At 39.1% G+C, this 22,778-nt stretch overlaps 1 protein-coding gene across 1 annotated transcript in view; it reads left to right on the top strand.

Annotated features, from left to right (window-relative positions):
- lama2 (laminin, alpha 2) overlaps positions 1-22,778 on the top strand; it is a 455,317-nt gene that overhangs the window by 355,541 nt on the left and 76,998 nt on the right. Inside the window, exons 33-40 of the mRNA XM_051644922.1 lie at positions 1,842-1,984; positions 2,859-2,957; positions 5,216-5,327; positions 17,521-17,683; positions 20,140-20,350; positions 20,429-20,545; positions 22,384-22,544; positions 22,640-22,778. Of these exons, the coding sequence (XP_051500882.1) occupies positions 1,842-1,984; positions 2,859-2,957; positions 5,216-5,327; positions 17,521-17,683; positions 20,140-20,350; positions 20,429-20,545; positions 22,384-22,544; positions 22,640-22,778 (1,145 nt within the window). The remainder of the gene's footprint in view (positions 1-1,841; positions 1,985-2,858; positions 2,958-5,215; positions 5,328-17,520; positions 17,684-20,139; positions 20,351-20,428; positions 20,546-22,383; positions 22,545-22,639) is intronic.

The following is a 22,778-nucleotide window of genomic DNA, read 5'->3' as shown; positions in this document are numbered from 1 at the left end:
TTGAGAAATAAGGCTGTCTGAGGCATGCTGACATTAGTTATTAACATGAACTACCAATGAACAATAATTTTACAGCATTTATTAATCTTTGTTCATGTTCATTTTAAAATATACTAATATATTGTTAAAGTAAAAAAAAAAAAAAAAAAAAAACAATTATATGTTAACATCAATTCACTAATAATACACTATTAACTAACATGAATTAACAATGAACAATTGTATTTTTATTAACTAATATTAACAAAGATTTACAAATGCTGTAAATACATTAACGAATAAAAACTTTTTGTAAAGTGTTACTGAGAAATCTTAAAAAATCTAGTTTGAAACCCATGTGTTAAGTTCGTAGAAATGTAATCTTTAAATCCATATTGGTTTCACACATTTTTGAAAAACATTTACAGCATTTAAAAAAAAAAAAAAAAAAAAAAAAAAAAAATTATGTGGTGTAACCATCAAGTAAAAGATATAAATACATTCCTTGCAACTTGAATACATGAGAGTACACAACTTAATCTTTAATTAAAAAAAAAAAAAAAAAAAAAACTTTATTTATTATTATTATTTATGTATTTATTTTTTACAAAATTAATTGATACAACAATATCAAGTAATTTTCTTAGGATTACTCCATTTGACCTGAACAAATTGTGCCTTTTTATAAAAATGTCAAAATATTGATATTTAATTACATGAAAAATTATATATGCACACTACCGGTCAAAAGTTTTGAAACACTTGACTGAAATGTTTCTCATGATCTTAAAAATCTTTTGATCTGAAGGCGTATGCTTAAATGTTTGAAATTAGTTTTGTAGACACAAATATAATTGTGCCACCATATTAATTTATTTCATTATAAAACTAAAATTTAATGAAAAAAAAAAAGTTTTTGAAATTGATGACTTGGACCAAATAATAAAGAAAAGCAGCCAATAAGTGCCCAACATAGATGGGAACTCCTTCAGTACTGTTTAAAAATCATCCCAGGGTGATACCTCAAGAAGTTGGTTGAGCAAATGTCAAGAGTACATATCTGCAAATTCTAGACAAAGGGTGACTACTTTGAAGATGCAAAAATATAACACAGTTTTGATTTATTTTGGATTTTGTTTAGTCCATATCGCATCCTGTTTTGAGTCGATACGGGATGTGAACTTTATGGGACAGGTGGCAACCCTATGAGGGTTGTTTTGTGAATAATACACAGGTTTCTTTGCTAAAATACCATAAAATACATGCTGCAGCTATTTAGTGAATTTACCCCATATGTTAGCATTGCAAACTAAGCATACATGTGGTTAAAAACAATAGATGCTTTAAAATAGTAATCCAGAGACCAGAAATGAGTCTTTGATGTAACTGTCCAAAGTCTTTTAAATATATAACAAGTAAAATTAATTAAAAAATTCACAGATGATATTTGTTAATAAATTTATTTTATTTGAGACAGACAGGGAAAATAGTGGATGGCGTACCTCTGCAATGCGACAAAAATAGAAACCAGACATCCATTAATTGAAGAACAACAATCGCTTTCATTGATGTTTAATGGGAGCAATCTAGTTTTGACATGTCGTGATCTGCCACACACGACACAGTGTGAGGCTGTTACCGGACCTTTGAACCTTGGCCCTCGCACATGCATTCAGGTGTCAGCTTGTAAGGTGACTTGTCATAGAGAATGCATGCAGTGTTTGAGCAGTATCACCCATAGTGTGTGCAGTATTTGTAGTCTCAATGCAAGTGCTTTCTGCAGTGAATATGCATTTTGCCTGTGGGTGTGTGTGTTATATGAGTCTGATGTGTTGTCATACATGTGTGTGTGTGTTTTGCAGCATGTGATGATGTCTGCGCAGGCCTCTTGATCCGTGACATGGATCGTCTGCTGCATTTGATTGGCAGTGTCAATCTAACTCTGCCCCTCCCCCTGCCATATAAAGTGCTCTATCGATTCGAGAACATGACAGAAGAACTCAAGGTGAGCATGACGTTAATGACAGCAAAGGGGGCATATACAGCAAGGGCTCAGAAAGGATGACTTTTATATAAGGTGTTTGGATGCTTAAGTCGCCACTCTTAAAAATGACTGAATGCCATTTGTTCTACAGAAAGATAGCACAAGTGTACTTTTCAAACAAAACATTCCACATTGCTAAGTTTCAAATGATAAGAAAAATGATACTGTTTAAAATGAAGACTAAAAGTATTGTGACACTTTCTGGTTAAATGTTAGTGGAACATGTGTATAGTTAATGTGATGAACTGCACCTATGGTTACTCTGCTAGGACACCTGTGTGAACTTAAGTAAAATTGTCCCTAAAAATCATAACCTGGCAACAGTTCTTCATTTATTTCAAGTAATGAAGACTTGTGATTCAGTGAGTGAGTCAAATGTTTATTCAGTAATCTCTTGACGGATTCAGTGAAGGATTTGTTAGAATGATTCAAACTGATCATTTGGGAGTTATGACATGCTGGATACACTCACTTCCTGTGAAGTCACCTCTTGGATCACCAGGATGCCTGTAGTTACATGGTCACTTCAGCTCAAGAGCTCCAATTAGTTTGAAAAACTTAATGAAGCTTTAATCACGTTAGACGAATGGATCAACTGCTGGCTTGCATCTTTATCCGTGTTGTTAATAAATACTTAATAGAAAACATTTTAGCACTGCAGTGCTAACTGATCATTTATAGACCTCCTGAAATTGTTCATTAAATGATTCAGAATTCAGTGATGTCTAAGGAACCTTTTAGGCTGGAAACCAAATGAGATATCACTCCTGTCACTGTCGTTTCCATGGTGACATGGTGACACCCTATATCCCTTTTCTTGTTTTGTCTTTTGCAGCACATGCTTTCTCCACAGAGGGCGCCAGAGAGGCTGCTACAGTTAGCCGACAGTAACCTGGGCAGCCTGGTCACCGAGATGGACGAACTTCTCAGCAGGGTGGGTCCTACATACTCGTGCACTCTCACATACACATATACACACAATGTCTTTGCATTTATTTTGACCCCAGTAAGTAATATGTTCAATCGAAACCGGCTTGAATTAGAATTTTTACTAATTCATACAGTATTGCATTTCTGATGGTAGTTTTAATTTTTATATGCCATATTTCTTAGGCTTTAGAAGTGTGTTGAACATGTGAGGATGTGTGTTCATCAATCTATTACAGTGGTTGTATTATGTCTGACATAATCATACAGGTCTGCTGAACCAAGTTAAACTTGTTTTGCCAATTGTTTCTTCACTGTAAACCATAAATATCCATTTATAATACATTTTATTAACATAAACAAACATTAGGGCTGTCTATCTATTAAAATTTTCAACTGAATTAATTAACTTAATTAATCACATAGCAATATTTACTTAGAAAGACCCCCAAATAAAGGTAATTTAGAATAATTCAAATAATTATAAATATAATAGAAAGGCCTAATAAATATTATAGTTTAGATCATTTGAATACATTACATCATAAACAGGGATTTTAATGAATAATCGATTATTCATCATTAATAATTTGATCAATTAAGGAAAATACCAATACTCACATTGTTTTAGTGTATTTATTTAAATTATTTTTAAACAGTAGACTTCATGCTCATACTTCAATTGCTGTACTAGAGTGCAAGAGCGTGTCATCTGTGGAATGCTGAGCTGCCTGCTAGTTTGTTTGACGGGGCGTGTTGCCTGTATCGCTCGAGCGCTGACTGCCCCCTACTGCATCAAGGTGGTACATCAAGCTTGAATTGCTCTGATGGTAGGAACATTAATTATTACGGAATTTACATACCAGCCGGGGGCATGATTAATTGTGTTTATTTTTTTTTTCCGCATTACTTTTCAAATAAGTAATCACACAAAATTAATATGGTAAATCGACAGCCCTAATTATTACAGTAAATAGTGCTTAAAAGATTATTAAAACTGCAGCGTTAAGCATCCACCATTGAAAACTGCTGCGAAAAGATATAGATATAGAATATTCTGTAAGAATAAAGGAATAAAGTTAGAATAAAACATGCTTTTTGACTGGAGACTGCTTTAGAATTATACATAAATGTCTTGATATTATATTTTCTGAAGAAAATGTGATTGGTGCATGCCTGTGTAAAACTCACGATTGCTACACTATGTTGATATGTTGTGAAGGGTTGCCAAGGCAGTGATATGCAGTTTCTAAGGTGTTCTGAGTGGTTGTTAGCATGATACTATGCTGTTGCTAGGGTGTACTAAATGGTTGCTATGGCATTGCTCTGTGATTTGCTATGGGGTTCTGGGTGATTACTAAGTGGAAGTCAAAATACTCCACCAAGAATCCACCAAATCTCTATGATATTCTGACCATAGCATAAACAGTGTGGGATGCATTTGTGAGGGATTATTATAAATGCTTAAGAATGGGTGACTGTTAATGTTATAATTTAGCATCTGTCTCCACTGTCAGTGTTGTTTAAAAAAAAACTGACAAATATATTAGTCATTTTTCACTCTTACTCTTGACCCTCAAATGCCACTTAAATGTACTGAACAAAACTAATAGGACATTATTTTATGCTGTCTATCAACAGTGCGCCATTCTTTTCTGTCTTCTTTTGTTCTCTTGTGTTAAAAATGTACTTTGCATATTAAACAAGTGATGAACAACTATTCTGTAAGCTGCTGAACTTGTTGGCTTGTTTTTTAATCATCAATGAAGGCCAGAACAGTAACTTGTTTATTGCTGGAAGTGCTTCATCAGTTCTGTTCATTCCTGTTGAAAGGAACTTTTCGCCATCTTCAGAATAGATGTCCTTGATAAACTTTACATTTAAATTCAAAAGCGAGAGCAGCAGTCTTTTCATATAACAAAAGTTCAAGAGACAGTTAAATAGGAAGACCTCTTACTCCCTTATTCTATCCTTTTGGTTCATGAAACCTTGACCTTTAACATAATATTTCCAAACTGGAAGTATTATGGGTTTATGTCTTTCAGTTTTGTTCATGTTGGCTCTAGAGATGTCAGATTTAGTGTTTCTTGCTGTTTTTATTCTCTACATGCAGAAGAGATCATGCTTGCTTGTGTGTTTATTTCCTATTCATACAACCGGGGTGAAGTGTTATCTCAGTTGTAGGGCAACTCTACAACTCTTAGCTCTGATGTGTACAATAAAACCACTTGAGTTTTTATCGGTTGTTTTTATCAATACATTCAGGCCACTAAAGTATCTGCTGATGGGGAGCAGACAGCAGCAGATGCAGAGAGAAGTCACAAAGGAGCAGAGGACCTGGAGCGCTATGTGAGGAACACACTCCTGGCTGCTGAAGGTACCAACAAACAATAAACTGCAAGTAGGCATCTTCAAATGGTTTTGATGGGCTGGAATCTAGTCAAGGCTGGGGACAGATGATGGTATCTACGGTTGAGCTAAATGTTGAGTGTGTTTGAGCTGATAGTTGGGTTGAGACTGAGTTTAGGAATTAGGGTAAGGTGATGGCTGAGTGAGGTTGAGCTAAGAGTTGGGGTGAGGTTGAGCTGGGGAGTTAGGGTTAGGTAATTGTTGTGTGAGGTGGAGGTGAGGGTTGGAGCAAAGTTGAGCTAAGGGGTGAGGTTGAGCTGAGAGCAGGGGTGATGTTGAGCTGAGGAGTTAGGGTTAGACGATTGTTGAGTGAGGTTGAGAAGATAGTTGGGTTGAGACTGAGGTAAGGAATTAGGGTACGGCGATGGTTGAGTGAGGTTGAGCTAAGAGTTGGGGTGAGGTTGAGCAGGGGAATTAGGGTTAGGTGATTGTTGGGTGAGGTTGAGCTGAGAGCAGGTGTGAGGTTGAGATTAGGATTTAGGGTTAGTTGATCGTTGAGAGAGGTTGAACTGATATTTGGGGTGATTTTGAGCTGAGGAGTTAGGCTAAGGTGATGGTTTAGTGAAGTTGAGCTAAGAGTTGTGGTGAGCTTGAGCTGAGAAGTTAGGATTAGGTGATTATTGAGTGAGGTTGAGCTAAGAGTTGGGGTGAGGTTGAGCAGGGGAATTAGGGTTAGGTGATTGTTGGGTGAGGTTGAGCTGAGAGCAGGTGTGAGGTTGAGATTAGGATTTAGGGTTAGTTGATTGTTGAGAGAGGTTGAGCTGATATCTGGGGCGATTTTGAGATGAGAAGTTAGGCTAAGGTGATGGTTTAGTGAGGTTGAGCTAAGAGTTGTGGTGAGCTTGAGCTGGGGAGTTAGGGTTAGGTGAGTGTTGAGTGAGGTTGAGCTGAGTGTCTGAGTAAAGTTGGGCTAAGGGCCGGGCGAGGTTGAGCTGAGAGCAGGGGTGAGGTTGAGCTGAGAAGTTAGGGTTAGGTGATTGTTGTTTCAGGTTTAACTGTTATTTGGGGCGAGGTTGAACTGAGGAGTTAGGGTTAGGTGATTGTTGGGTGAGGTTGAGGTGAGGGTTGGGGCAATGTTAAATTGGGGGTTGGATGACTTTGTGCTAGGGGTTGGGGTGGTTAAGGTTAGGTTAGGGTTAGGGTTAGGCCATCCGTCGGGCGACGGAGGAGTCGCCCTCGGAAAGGGGGGGTGTTCATCATGCCGGGGGTTTCCCGACCTGAGGCAAAGGAGGGAGGAGTGTGACGAGGAGGAGGGCGGGGCCGGGCCGTGAGTGCGCACGGCCAGCCCCCAATTGGGCTAATCAGCCGAGGAGAGGGATAAAGCTGAGCCAGATGCGTCAGTTCAGGACAGAGAGAGCCACACGCAGCTGCCGTGTGTGTATTTTTTTGTCTTTTTAAGTTTTCATTAAACATTATTTTGATGGTTCGTCTGGTTCCCAGCTGCTCCTTGCCCATCCTTTGTACTGTTACAGGGTGATGTTGAGCTGAGTGTTAGATGAGGTTGAGTTGAAAGTTTGTTAGTGTGAAAAAATACAGTAGTGTGCATTGAGGTTTCACAGTGGTTCCAGTTGTGCTAGATACTCTCAGGGTAAGAACTAAGAATTAATTTGAGTTGCTTTATCAGGTTGTGTGTTTGCAATGCTAGGTATTAATATTAGTAAACTGGTTTATGTTATCAGATTTCTAAAACTGAGTACTTGTAATCAAATTACAGTTAATATTTAGGTATTACAGGATTTCATATTAATCAGGCAACAGCAATAAATTATTAATAATTTATTTAACTGCAAATTCTTCTTTTTTAATCTTTTACATTTTTTATTCTAAATCAGCCTTCTGCTGATATACTGTATGTTTTCGGAAGAGAGCGAGGGAGGGGGATAGAGAGGGTTGTGGAATTGCACACACAGATCTGATAACTAGCACTAGCCAGGTGACTACAATTACACTGATGATGGAGCGGTTTCACTCAGCATTTGACCACTAGATTTATTCAAATTATTTTACTTTTAAGGAGACAAAGGGCAAAATGCAAGCCCTTCTCCTTTTTTTCACAAGTCTACAGTTGCCTTTCTGATCATCCAGAAAAAGGGAGAAAATATAATATACTAAAATGATTAAATAAAACAAACAAGGTGCCAAAACCAGGTTACTTTTTGTTTAAAAGAATGCTATTAGAATAACCACTTTCAAAAATGTACCGCAGCGTTACCATTTTTTTTTTTTTTTTTTTTTTTTTCTGGCTTCAATGGTAACCATTCAGAACCATGTTGTCCATACTGTCTTGGTACCATGGATCTGCCACACTATTGCTGTCCTAAATATTCATGAAAGAATATAGTAAAACAACATTACAATAATATGAAAGGAAATTAAGTAAAAGTAATATGTAAGTGTCAGTTCTATAAAGAGGATGACGAGGTTAGAGAGGAAGCAGCAGGAATGACAGGATGAAGTGAAAGAGCAGAAAATTTGCACTCTGAAGCACTGTGTTACCAGGGTAATACCATGGCACTGAATGATTATTATATATATATGACAATTTTCATGGTACTCTAAGGTAAATAAAAAATACCATGGTTTTACTATGGCACATGTCAAAAAAAAAAAATGGCATAACCACGGACCATGTTTAAAAACATTGGAATATCATGGTACTTTTTGTGAGAAACATAACAGACAATGCTAATATTTGTGATGAAAAAAATAATGGAAAAATTAGGAAATGAATATGGTAAAAGTAAAATGCTTAAAGACTGTGTTGGGCCTCATGTATTCAGATAGAAGACAAAGGTAGGCCTAACACAGTCGTAAAACCTAACTCAGGTCCCCACATAAGTCATAAATCTTACTGATAAAAACCGTGCCAAAATTAAACAAAGGGAGTTCAAAACAGACTACAAATCCCATGAAGCCTTCCTCACTAAAGGATCGAACTCTCAACTCCTATTGAATGAGGCACACGACAGAACGCACCTCAACCATGACATCATCAGGAGTAGAAATACCTCTGAATGCTTCCGGGATTTGCTTCCAGCAACTTTGCTCGGCGTGTGTAGACGCAGCTCATCGCTGCTCTCAGGTGCAGCCTCGTGGCACAAGGAAGTAACGTCCGACTTGAAACTGTTGCCATACAATCTCCATCTCGCTGGATGAGTTGAGATTACTCTGTGTTCCACCGAACCAATCCGCATCTTCATCCGTTTGCCTGCAGAAGTGAAGAGAGAAAAGATTTCTCTTCCATCTTCAATCAAGTCGACATTGCTGATTTCTTCGCCAGCCCGCTGAGAATTAGCAGCCGTACCGCCCGCTGACAGAGCGAGGAAACGGCCTCCCGCCATCACCCGAGCCTCAAGGAACCGAATCTGAGTTAAAGGGCTGATGAACACACATTCTACGTTCTCATATGATTCATGTGAGAGGTTTACATCTGGGCAGAGATAGAATATTATAGTGTGTTATTCTTGTGTATCAAGGTTATTGCTTGTACAGTTTACGGACCACCATGTCCGCTCATTATTAATACTCAGGGTATTAATTATCACGAATGTGATTTGCTGTATTGTAGTCCAGCCACATTGGACTGTTGTGCATTTCGCCATAGCGGGTGAGACCAGCAAACTGAGTTTATCCATTAAAGAATCAAAGACCGCAGGACGGTTTACGAGCCGTCCACTGCGTCTCTGAGTGATAAACTAACAGCTGCTTTCTCTCCCACGATCGCAAAATCGGCTTTGGGGCCATCACTTAATTCTCTCTCTCTCTCATACTAAGACACACACACACATACACACACACACACACACACACGTGACCCCTCACAAACATTCTGGCACACATTTTTGGCTAGTAGATAGCTTCATGATAAAGCTCAGCTTTGTCCCTAAGCTACGATTGACTGGTTTCTCTCCGCCCACATTCACGGTCATATTCTCTGGCCAGAAGTCTCGCGTGACATACTCTCCACGAGAGTCACGTCCGCCATTTTGTGCCATTTTGTCCCTCCTTACACACACACACACACTCTCACACACACCTTATGTGTTATAGGATTATTTTGATTTCCATATCTAATCATATCACTGTTTAGTTTGTAGTTGTAAGTCGGAAGTTTATTGACTGCATTGTATTAATTATTAATTGATATTACTGCATAAATAAACTTTGTTATGTTACAAAGAGAAGTGTTTTGGTTTGTTTTGCATACACCTGTGTCATGCTGATGGGATGTCAATGCTCGGATTCAAGCCTTCATTCATTGTTTTTTTTTTTCGAAAATCGATATTCTTCGGATGTCAATTTTCCTAAGGAAACAATCTAATATTGAGACTGTTATACTATCTGGTTATTAGTCCCTGATTCCAGGGTGGTGCCCCGTCAATGTTAATCCTTATTAATATTCTATTGATTTTTGATAATTGATAATTATCTTTGATGATTGTTGAATTTGAATGATCAATAAGCTAGTGTTAATTTTAATTAATGTTTCATTGATGTTAACAATTAACGATTATCTTTGATAATTGTTGATTAAAGGGGTTAGAAAAGCTAACATTGATTCTCATCAATGTTCTATTGATTTTAATAATTAATAATTATCTTTGATAATTATTAATTATTGCTAATAACCAAACCCGCTCCTAAACGTAGCTCACTACATTTACTGGAGCCCCATATGAGGTTTTAATGAGTTAGATTCAATTAATTAATTTAAATATTAATTAATAACTAAAGAAATAGTTATCAATTATTTCTGATAGTAACACTGATCTAAACCAGTAAAACCCTACAACTGTAAAAGCAAAGAAATAAGTTCATATAAGTACTACTCCAAAAAAATATCAGTACCCTGTTTTATCCTTCCGCCCCTGAGTATGCCATTATGTCTTTGTTTTGTTTTTTAACCAAATACATCAATATTTACAAATACACATAATTTCAGATTCACAGTGTAATCCACATATAAATGCCGAACCAATTGCATTAGTGGGAAAAGTTTCGCAAATTGATTTTGTACTGTGCTTCAAAAAAGTAAATTAATGTAATTTTTGCTTTTGTGACGTTGATTTACAAATATAACAGGTCTGATCTGTTACCACACATGGATGGTGTTTTTTAATTCCATAACTGCCGGAGTAAAACAACATTTGTTTAATGTGCCTTGGGGTACCTGTCCATAATTCTAGAAACTCATAAGAAATGCTTGTTAAAAGTAATCATATTTAAGTCTGTCATTGATGGAGGGCATAGAGCTCTTTCAGCATCATGGATGAAAACAGGCAACTTCCTTCATATTTTTACACCATGTAAATTCATTTGCACTCCGTGCTTCTGAATTTCTCGACAAAAGCACAACTCAAACAATGAAACTATGCCTTATCATGACAAATAATTATGCAAGTAACTAAACTCTGCTGATGTTTAATTGTTAAATACTATGTGACCTTCACTAATTTTTGAATCTGAAAGTCCGGACAAAAACTAAATTCAAACCTGGAAGACAATAGTCTATAGACTTCTAAATAAGAATAATTCACACCATCTTTTCTGACATCTTGGACAAACAACACAGTTAAAATGTGTGTTTTTGTTATTTTTTATTTTTTATTTTTATAACAGTTAAAATGTGTGTGTGTTTCATAAAAAAGTGCCTTATTTATTTCACTCAGAAATGGATAAAAAGCAAGTAAAACACAAAATAATCATACCAATTCATATATTTATTTCTTAAGTGCATTTAAGTAACACTGCATCAAAATGGTATAGATTATCCTACTGAAATAACAGTCGTGGAACTCAGAGAAGATATCAGTCACCGTGGAGTGGAAGAGCATCATTTTTTTATTTGTCACTCTGTCAGTCTGGGTTTTTGTCTGACAGGACCATCGCATAATCGTCCCATGTCTGTCTTGTGTTTTCAGTCGGTCTTGTTTTATGTCTGGAGCATGGTGTCTGGATCCTGACCCTTCTGATGTGCGCTCATGGCATTGGGGTGTTTTGTTGTTTGTGAGAGCACATGGCTTTGTTTTGTTTCTGTGTCGCCGTGGGTCTCTCTGTCTTACATCATACCCTGCCTCCTTGTTTGCCCATTATTAGTTTATTAGTTACACCTGCCTTGTCTTGTTAACCTGTTGATTTCTCTCTCTATTTCAGTCTCCTCATATGTGCTGTCCAGTGCCAGTTCGTCTTGCGTGTCTTGTATGTATTCTAGTCAGTCATGTTGGTTGGTCTTGTTCCAGTCGGTCATGTTCCCCATCCAGTCAGTCCTGTGTGTTTGCCCCATTTTCCAGTCCAGCCCGTTTCCGTTACCCTCTGCCCTAGCCTGGACACCTTTTCCCCCTACGGGGTAGTTTATGTTTGTTTTTGATTCAATTTTGTATTTAAATAAATTCCTTGTTTTTTTTATCTCTGCGCTTGGGTCCTGAGCCTCTTATTCCTGACAGTATGAATTGACCAAGATGAACCAAGTGGAGATGTTTTTTTTTTCAACTGTTCGCCAGCGCGCAGCACTGGTTAAGCAGCTTTATGGGCTATGGCAGGATAAGTCCATGTGGGGGTATGTCATGAATTTTTATCATTGTCCTTGGGTCTGGGATACGATCAGACCTGCCTAATTGATCTCTTTTGGGCAGGTCTGAATGAGCCCATTAGGTCCATTGTCCCAGAATGGGATGGGGATGCAGAGTTTCCCGAGGCAGTCAGGCTTGCCCTTAAATGGGAGGAGAACATCATGGCCTGTGCCTTGGGGGACTTCCAATCCTCATCCCAACATGAGGACGAGGGCACCCCCCACACAGAAGTGGACGCCTCGGCCGAGCCCACTGCTGCTGACCGCCAGGAGGCGGAGGCTGATACAGCAGCAGTACTTTGCTGTGCCCGGAAGATGAGGAGGGCACCCACTCCTCAGTCGCTGACAGCGCCTATGGCCACGGAGGCCATTCCCAAGTTGCTGCCAGTGCTCCTGGCCACGGAGGCTGTTCCCCAGTCGCTGCCAGCCCTCCCGGCCATGGAGGCCGTTCCACTGCCAATGTCAGCGCCCATGGCCACGGAGGTCGTTCCCCTGCCACTGTCAGCACCCATGGCCACGGAGGCCATTCCCCTGCCGCTTCTAGCGCCCACGGCCACTGAGGCCATTCCCCTGCACCTGTCAGTGCCCACGGCCACAGAGGCTGTTCCTCTGCCTCTGCCAGCGCCCACAGCCACAGAAGTCATTCCCCTGCTGCTGCCAGCGTCCATGCCTGCCATGGCCATCGAGCCAGCGCCCATGCCTGCCATGGTCAACGAGCCAGCGCCCACGTTTGCCACGGTCAACGAGCCAGTTTCTTTCCCCCGTCACTGCCAGTACCCACGACCACAGAGGCCATTTCCCTGTCATGGCCAGTGTCTGAGCCTTCCATGGCTCCACCCCTTGAGCCGTTCCCTTCTGACCTCTGTCCAGCGGCTGTCGCCCAGTACTCCCCTCTGCCCTGAGGCTGCCTCCCAGACCGCCAGTCCCCACCTTTGCCCTGTGGCCTTCTCCCAGCCCGCCAGACCCCACCTCCACCCTGAGGCCTCCCCCCAGCCTGCCCCTTTCCTTAAGTTCCCTCTTTAGTTTCCTTCCTTTCCTTTCTGTTGTATGTTAGTGCTAGTTTTTTCTGTCTTGTATATTGTTTGTTGTTCCCGCTTTGGGATGCCAGGAGGGGTACTGTCACGGTCCTTTCACTCTGTCAGTCTGGGTTTTTGTCTGACAGGGCCATGGCATTATCGTCCCATGTCTGTCTTGTGTTTTGGGTTGGTCTTGTTTCATGTCTGGAGCATGGTGTCTGGATCCTGACCTTTCTGTCTGGTTTTGTTGTCGGGTTCCGGACACTCATGTTCCATGTCTTGTCCTGTATTGGCGTGAGTGCTTGGTGGCATGCATTCGCGTCAATATTCTATGTCTGTCTCTCCCTATTTTAGTCTCCTCGTATGTGCTGTCCAGTGCCAGTTCATCTTGTGTGTCTTGTGTGTTTTCTAGTCGGTCATGTTGGTTGGTCTTTTTCCAGTCGGTCCAGTTCCCCATCCAGTCAGCTCTGTGTGTTTGCACCATTTTCCAGTCCAGCCCGTTTCTGTTACCCTCTGCCTCAGCCTGGACACCTTTTTCCCCTATGGGGTAGTTTATGTTTGTTTCCCCCCTTGTTGGAGTTTTGGTTTGTTTTTGAATCATTTTTGTATTTAAATAAATTCCTTTTTGAATCTCTGTGCTCTGTGCCTGAGCCTCTTATTCCTGACATTATTCTGTTCATGGGCTCCCTGCTCCAGTAAACTTCCTCACCTCTCATCTTCTCTCACATGCTAAACGAGAAGGAAACAAATAATTCTGTCCACCCCAAAGACCTGCGTTGCATCTGAAACTCACTATGCAATTATTTCCGTCTCGTCTGTAAGGTATATGCTCCACTCTTTGTAGTTCTATCAAATGTTTATGTTTGAACTCTCTAGGAATTTCAGAAATGCATTTAATTATAGCTCATTTTCATCTCAATATAATGATTTTTAAATTAGAATATGCTGAGAAGCTCGCTCGCTCGCTCGCTCTCTTTTTTGTTTTTCATTTTCATTTCAGAGACTAATTTAAACTGATTAAAGAACATTAACTCTGCTGAGCAAAGTTTGAACTAAATTAAATTCACCTGAAGGAAAGGAAGTGAAAAGGAAATCTAAAGGATATTTACTTTTTTTGTTGTTGTTGTTACATGTTGTTTGCTCTAGGGCTGTCAATTTAACATGTTTATTTAGTATAATTAAGCAGTATCACACAAGCAAGAGTGCTGTTGTACTGAATATCTGCACGGCACAATTGTGAGTGTGATATTATTATTATACAACAGTCCTATAAACCGAATGTTTATATTGAGTTGCTTATATTTTAGACAAAATATAGCTTTATTTTGTCTATATTTTCCAAGTTAAACCAAAGCAAGATCAACTTTTGCATGTTGCCAAACAACATACAGACTGACAGTTTGTCTGGAACACGTATTCAGAAGGCTGTTTAAAAACACAGAAATTACACACTTCAACTTTAACCTCCTGAGACCCGAGCGTGACTGCTGTGTGCATTTTCCATTTCCCTTTTTGTTTGGTAACTAGTAGCCCCTAATAAACAAGCACCAAAATAGTTTTAGACCAAATAGTTTTCCTAAAAATGTATGTCCACATATGTGGACAGGGGGACTAAGTTGCGAAATTTTAAATAATACCAAGCTATAGAAAGTCTGATTTTTTTATCAAATAGTTTATAATGTTTCCAAGAGCGTTGGTTATTCATGTTTTTGAAATGTTTCAGACATTACATCAGAAATTAGCATAAGTAATTCTGATTCAATGGCCAGCATCATCCAATCACTGCCAACCATGTTAAAATCAAATAATGATCTATGTACTGATTACCATTGTCCCAAGTCTGCCAAACATGTTGAGTGGTTCAAACATCATCTGCAGCCTGAAACTGAACTTTTGGTCGGATTTTAGGAGTGAATGCACTTAGCTGCATAGAGAACTATAGGATGCTCCCTTGCTCCCTATTTCTGTCTGTCTGCACTGGTCTCAGAACAGTTTGAAATGCACCTTATTTTCATCCTAACTCCATATAAAGCCTCTGAAAGCAACATTTTTCAGCTTTTGGATGAACCCATTGATTCTCAATGTGAAAATGCACAGTAAATATAGGTGCTTCAGTACACAATAGTGTACATTCTGTTTATCAGCGTTGCATTTAGCAATAAATCACTCAAATTTTAAAAATACCATATCACATGAAACTACTCTAATCTTTTGTCTCAAACAGGTTTCAATGTAAAAACGTAATCAGGTTACTTACCAGATGTAGTTTTGTTGCCATTTCTCCCAAAGACAAACTCTGATGTGATCAGCGGCATGTTGTCTTGTCACATGACTCCGTGCATTGAAAGTTTAACCCTTTTCAGACAGCACAGAGTCTTCTGAATTGAGATCAGTCAAATTAATTTAGCCAAATACAATGTCCACGCATGTGTTCGCGGGGTCACACGAGGTTAAAAACAGCTAGACAAACTGAAAGTGCAAACTGAATGAATCTGAACATAGGAGTGTTTCTCAAAGTTGAACTACTTTTAGTTTTACATGCCATCTTATAATGTGGTGCCAACTGGGTAATACGCCGAAAAAAGGATGAAACACAATGGCCAAAGATGGCATTTGATACATGTGTACATAGACCAATGATTAAAACCACAAGAACTGCCCCTAGTGATAGGCTTATGTTTAGTGAGTTTACATGTATGATCTTCCAATTATACCTAATAAGTCTTTAACGTATAAGGCATGTAAATGCCTTAAACCATGTTCTTTAAAGGGATAGTTCACCCAAAAATTTAAATTCTCTCATAATTTACTCACCCTCATGCCTTCCTGGATGTATATGACTTCCTTTCTTCAGCAGAACACATTTGAAGAAAAATAGAAAAATATCTCAGCTCAGTAGGTCCTTATGATGGAAGTGGATGGAAACACAATTTTTGATGCTCCAAATCAATCAGCATTAATCTCATACATATGACTCCAGTGGTTAAATAAATGTCTTATTAAGCGATACAATCACTTTTGGTTGAAAAAGATCAGTATTTAAGTACTTTTTAACCATAAATCATTGCATCCGGTAAGCAGCAGTATGCACGTTCACAAGAGAGCTGAGGTCACGCAGTCTCTCTTGTGACATATTGGTGTTGGCATGTTCACACGAGAAGTGACACATGCGCAACACACCCGGAAGAGTAGCGCTGTTTACAACTGACTAGGAGGAATGCTGTACAGACCGAACGCCGTAAACAAATTGAAGCAAATTTAAACCAAGATGTCAGAGGATTTTCATTTAAGAAGAGGAGATACAAGTTCCCTGTCTGTCACTCACTCGACGTTGTGTCGATGTAGTGACACTAGGGGTTTCGATCTTGAGAGCCCCAATCACCTTTGCTTAAAATAGAAACCTCCCATCCCCTAGCACACTCGTTCTATACAGAAGAGCTGTCGAGCGATACAGGCAGTCCGCCGCAGGGCAGATTTAATGTGTCGTTCACTGCGAACATCGGGCTGAAGTGGAACCTTCCACCCTGCCTTGAGCGTTCGTGGCTGTATGATTGGTTTCTGAGCTCGGAGCGCGACTCACGGCCGCGCCCTGCCCCGGTGCCTTTCTTCCCGGAAGTGCACGAGGAGCTAACAAAGTCATGGAAGGCACCTTTTTCTGCCTGTATACCCTTTACGGGCTCGTCCATCCTAACTACCCTCGACAGCAGAGCGGCTAAGGGATATGTTGAGCTCCCCCAGGTAGAGCGCGCTATAGCGGTGCATTTATGCCCGCAGGGTGCAGCCACCTGGCGCAACCGACCAAGGCTCCCTTCCAAGGCCTGTAAGTTCTCTTCCTCATTAATGACGAAGGCTTACAAGGCCGCGGGTCAAGCTGCTTCCGCCCTGCACGCCATGGCCATCTTGCAGGTCCACCAGGCCATGGCGCTGAAAGATCTGCACGAGTGTAGAACCGACATAGGGCTGATGCAGGTACTGCGTACTGTGACTGACCTCGCCTTATGGGCGACGAAAGACACGGCGCACACCCTGGGCCGGACGATGTCCACTCTTGTGGTCCAAGAGCAGCACCTGTGGCTCAACCTTGCGGAGATGCGTGATGCCGAGAAAGTCCGCTTTCTCGATGCGCCCATCTCCCAAGGGGGTTTTTTTGGTGACACCGTCGAGGATTCCGCCCATCAGTTCTCGACGGTGAGGAAGCAGACCGAGGCGATTAAGCACATCTTGCCGCGGCGCAACTCGGCCGCCTTCACCTTGATTTTTGGCAATTACACAGATTTTGCATTGTGTATAAACACCATTAACACGGTTCTTACCGGCTTAAGTGTTATGCGCATGACTATTTATATTTTGACGTCAAAAGCAGTGAGTAACACCATGATTTTAAGTCTCATTTCAAAATGAGATTCATTTTCAGTCAGTGCTCTATTAAATGGATTAATTATGGGTAAAGGGGATTGTTTAGGAATGTGGTATGTGATGTTACTGTGTATTTGTGTATTGTGTGTGGATATCCCTGCTAATTGTGCTAAAACTCATGCAAATCTCTTTGTGTGTGTGTGTGTGTGTGTGTGGTCCAGCTATACGTGACAAAGCTCGTGAGCTGAATGCGACTCTGGGTTTGAGGAATGGAGCTCCAGAGAAGAGTGTAAATGAGATAAACAATGAAATCCAAGCCATGCTCGCAGAACTACGCAAACGCCAGCTCTCCGGAAAGAAACACGTAGCCGAGGATGAACTTGGGTAAAACACACTTACACAAACCCACCAACACACAGAAAGCTGTGATGGCAAAAAGACAAAAAGCAACAGCTAAATAATGCAGCATACTGCTACAGATCATAAATGTAGGGCTGGGAATCGATTCCTAAAAGAATCAATTCCTCGATTCCAAGGCATTTGGAATCGAGAATCGACTCGAAACGTTGGAATCGACTCCAGAGCTGGAGTCGATTCCTTTCAGGGAAACTGGTTGATATTTTTGGACTGTGTTTATTTCCTCGACCACTGAACTACTACACATTTCAGAAGCTTAACAGCACTAAAATAATTTACAAATGAATTATAAAATGACTGCATCTTAACGATCATCAACCTGTCTCTGAGTCTTTTGTAGTCCGTCAGCATTCATCTGTATGAAGCAATCACATAAGCCCTTCAACACATCTGCTTTCCAGACCTGTATAGTCTACCGGTATTTTTCTTTGGATTAAACTTTTAATTAACATGTCAAATTTGTGACTGTAAATTGACATACAATAACAACTTCCCTGATGTTACAACACAAGTCTACAACAAGGAGATGGCATAGTTGAGTTAGCGTCCTAGTTCACATCAATAATTTGGTATGTTGAAGTTTAAATGATCAATGTGCTGCACTTATAAAAGCGAGAATCTAACACACGTTCTCAGTATTTTTATAGTGTTTTAAAATCTTTTGCATTTATACATTTTTTAGTTAGACTACATTTTACACAACTTTATATGAAAATTATTTTATGAAAAAAAAAGTAAATACATGTTATAAAATGTATATTTTTTTTTAGATAGTATGAAATAAACCAGTACAACAACCTGGATTTTTAAATAAAACTGAAGTGTTTATTGTTTGGATATTTTATTCAGTGTACAAATGGTAGTGGACAATTACTGTACATTATAATTTAAACCTCTTTCTAAACAAAAACTCATGAGTGATAATAGACAATTTCAATGTAGGTTAAATGGTGCTTTTAAGATTATATGTGGTAGTTCTTTGAAATACAGGCACATCTACTGAAACTTCCCTCATATTTATCTCATGGGATTGAAGCATTACGCTTTGGTATGTGCATACAGACCCTGATTAATTTTAGAATAGAGCTTTTAATAGTAGGCCTAAATGTCATTCATGCTATTATAAATAGTGCAAATAACGCTTTGTAGTGAGCTGTTTATAATGAAATATAACTTTTACCCCCGTTTTTTTTTTTTTTTTTTTTTTTGGAATTGAAAAAGAATAGAAAAATGTAATCTGGAATCGACACTTGGAATCGATTCCATCAATTCCAAAACCAGGAAACAGAGTCGATTCTCAAATTTCTGGAATCAAACAGCTCTACACAAATGTGCCTATAATCATTTTGAGCACCACAACAAACTACTTACACAATGAGCAAAAATCAAGTAAAATGCATTTTGAGTGGATGCCATTCAAGTTTGCAGGTTGAAATAATTGTTTTGGTGGCGTTTTGTGTCTCTTTTGTATTTTGTGGTTCACTGGATCCCAGCTTGAATGAAGAAAGTTTCACTTTCTTATGTAAAATCTTAATTAACTAATTAAAAGCTGCCTGAGGTTGGGAGGGGGAGGAATATATTCTAGCCTAATCAAATTACTTCTCTACTGGATTCTTCAGTCTGGATGGCCATGAGAGAACAGAGAGAGACACCTTGAGGCGACCAGTGGAAATTCTTAAAGCCTGTTTGTGCATCTAGAGTTCACCCAAAATGAAAATTATGTCATCACTAGCTCACCCTCATATTGTTCCAAACCTGTATGACTTTTTTTCTTCCGTGGAACTCAAAAGGAGACGTGAGATAGAATGACAACCACAGTCATTGTATGGAAAAAAGATGCATTGAAAGTGAATGATGGACAGATCATATTCCTAGGAACCAGACTTCGATCATAACTCAATTTTAAAAATGTGTAGTTACTGTGTTTTGTCTTTGCATTGCAGTATAGTTGCCCCTGGTTTCATTATGGTTACTAACTGTGTACATAGTCAATGATGTGTAAGGGATAATGCTTGTAAAGTACTTACCAAAAGATAATAATAAATGGATGTGAAATATTGAGTTGAGCTGAAATTATTTTCTACTGTGAAAGAGAGTGTTGAGTTGATACGAAAGATGTGAAAATAGCACATTCTTGGAAATCAGTTGTCTGGTACAATGGTCAATTATACAGTTGAGCGGTAATTGTAAAAAATTATTTGGCCACAGAATGCCATGATTGACCAATCAGAATTTAGTATTCGACAAAGCACTGTAATAACACAGTATATAGTTATACATTAAATTGTTTTCCTCTCTGTTCTGCTAAAAGGTTTTCTTGGGTCATGAGTCCCAGATAAGTGAGCAAATAATAAAAAACTCTCATTCTCAGTCTTTCTCTCTCTGTCCCTCTCTCTCTCTCTCTCTCTCTTCTCTCTTTATAGGGCCTCCGAGGCTCTTTTAGCTAAAGTAAAGCGTTTGTTTGGAGATCCACACCAGGCCACAGAGGATCTGAAGGAGGAGGTTAGTGATAAGATGGGCGATTACAGGCAGAAACTCAGTGAAGCTCAGGATCTGCTGCTGGATGCTCATAACAAAACCAGAGAGGCAGGAGCGCTAGCTGTTAGCAACCAACAAAACCTTAACAGCCTGCAGGTACACACAGACACACAAACACACACTTATGAAACGCTCTGTGCTGTGTTTGCAATGTTTTGTTATGTGTTTGAGCAGGGAAAGAGGGATGCAGCCGGTAAAGAGAAAAAGAAAGCTGAAGTAATTCTGACAGAGGGAGAGAAGATGCTGGATGAAGCCAACGCTCTCTCAGATGACATCAACCAGGGCAAAGAGGTCAGTATCGGGCTGGAGAATCAAAATAAATTGTAAAAATTAAAATTTTATAGTTGGAGCCTTGGCTTAGTGGTTAATATGTTGAGCCTTGGAGCTCATATGGGAGATGAAGGTTTGAATCTGCCCTTTGTTCTGATTCCTAATAATTTCTTGCAACCTCTCTACTTTCCAAATGTCTAAAAATAAATAAATAAAAATACAATAAAATAGTTAGAAAATAAACTCTCTTTTCACATTCTCACAAGTTTATTTAATTTGTTTAACAATGTCCAACAGGAGAATTCTGTATGTTTTTCCAACTGGAATTTTTCTGAACAACCAAAAGTAATTTCCATCACATCTCAAATTATATATGGTATTGAATTCTTTGGTGGAAATGATATTTTACATATTCTTTGAATAAAATGGGATCATTTGTATTGCTAAAATAATTGACAAAATAAAACTTAATTGGAAATGATGCATGATAAACATATTCTGTTCACAAGTTTTATTTACTTAGATTTTTCTGTTTTCTTCACATATAACTTATTTCATATTTCATCTCAAAAAAGCTCTTCACCGACTTTGTTGTCTCAATGGTTACAAAGTACAACTGGAAAAAAACAAACTAAACAAATATGGCTGTCAATCGATTAAAATGTTAATTGAATTAATTACTTTATATCACAATTAATCACATATAAAAACTTGCTGAAAACACCCACAAATAAAGATCATTTGATGAAGATAATAAGATATTAAGAGCGTGTGTGAAATCATTAAAAAAAAAATAACTTCCAAGCAGCCACTTTTTAATGCTGCACTTCATAAAGGAAACTCGCTAATGAAATTATATCATTGTCAATTGTGAATATTCAGTGTAGCTGTTTACAAAGCACCGCCCACTCAAAGCTCACTGCCAAACCATGCAACTTCCTATTGGTCAACCTGACAAACTTTGCTGCAAATTGAACTTCACGCAAAATCTGCGAGTGGAGTCCATCGCGTAAAATTCATGATTGATTGGATTCCCATTGAGATTACTTTATTTCACCTGCAGAATTTCACTGTGCAAAGGTAAATGTGACTGTGTCTTTAAGAGATGTTCTCACAGGATGCGTTCATGAGTCTGTGCACGTGCGTCAGAGGGACGCTTTTGATGCGTCTAACTGTGGTTGCATCACGTTTCACTGGTTTTCAGCATCTCTAACCATAAACGCAGCATTTTTAGGACGCTGTGTCAAGTTAGATGTAGTTTAAATGTAGTCTCAAGACCCCTGACTCTGCTCTGTCCAGCTTTCGGTTTGTTGTCGGTACAGCTGGAGCTGTGCTTACTGCCCCCTGCTGACTGAGTCTCACAAAAATGTGATGCTTTAAGTTTGAATTGCTCCATTGGTAGGAAAATTCCTTATTACGATGGCATGATTAATTGTGTTACTTTTTTAACACATTATTTTTTTTAAATAATTAATCGCACTGAATTAACTAAAACTCTAAGTTAAAGTGACGCCTTTAAAAATAAAGAAAAACTGTATTAGTACTGAAATGCTGTTTTAGTAGAAATTACGCCACAACAGAGCGAATTTGTGTAAAAATTGATATAAATTATTTTCAAACAATTAATAATGAAATTGATTGTTTATTTCACTCTTTGTCTAGATTTTCACAGTTTTGAAAAAGAGTTTTATTTTGATGATGGATTTACATATTGCAAGATTGAAGGTCTGAGACGAGGGTAAAACAATCAAATCTGTATTTTGTTTCTTTTATAAGAATCAACCCCTTAAGTGTTCATAGTTGGAGAAGCACCCATAAATTAGTTGATACTGTAGTTTTTGTAATTTTGGTGTCTATAGGAGCTGGAAGAGATGGTGAGAGAGTTGGACCCCTTACATGATAAACTGGATTTTAAGGTGACGCGGTTGGGTCGTGGTCTGGAAGATTCAGTCCCGGAGCTGCTGCTGAGAGCAGAGAACCACGCAGCACAGCTCAACGAGTCTGCCGGTATTCTCGACAGGTGTGTGTGTGTGTGTGTGTGTGTGTGTGCATGTGTGTGTGTGCATGTGTGTGTCTTCTTTCACCGATCTGACCGTATTTCTGTTGTTTCTGTAGCATTCTTGCTGACGCAAAGAACCTGTCCTTCAATGCCACAGCCGCCTTCAATGCATACACCAACATCAAGAACTACATCGACGAAGCAGATAAACTGGCCAAAGATGCTAAAAAAACCAGCATGGAGGCTTTACAGCTG

The sequence above is a fragment of the Myxocyprinus asiaticus genome, chromosome 19, assembly GCF_019703515.2.
Source record: "Myxocyprinus asiaticus isolate MX2 ecotype Aquarium Trade chromosome 19, UBuf_Myxa_2, whole genome shotgun sequence".
In the NCBI taxonomy this organism is placed as follows: domain Eukaryota; kingdom Metazoa; phylum Chordata; class Actinopteri; order Cypriniformes; family Catostomidae; genus Myxocyprinus; species Myxocyprinus asiaticus.
The sequence above is the reverse complement of the archived record's forward strand: the minus strand, read 5'-3'. Positions and strand labels throughout refer to the sequence as shown.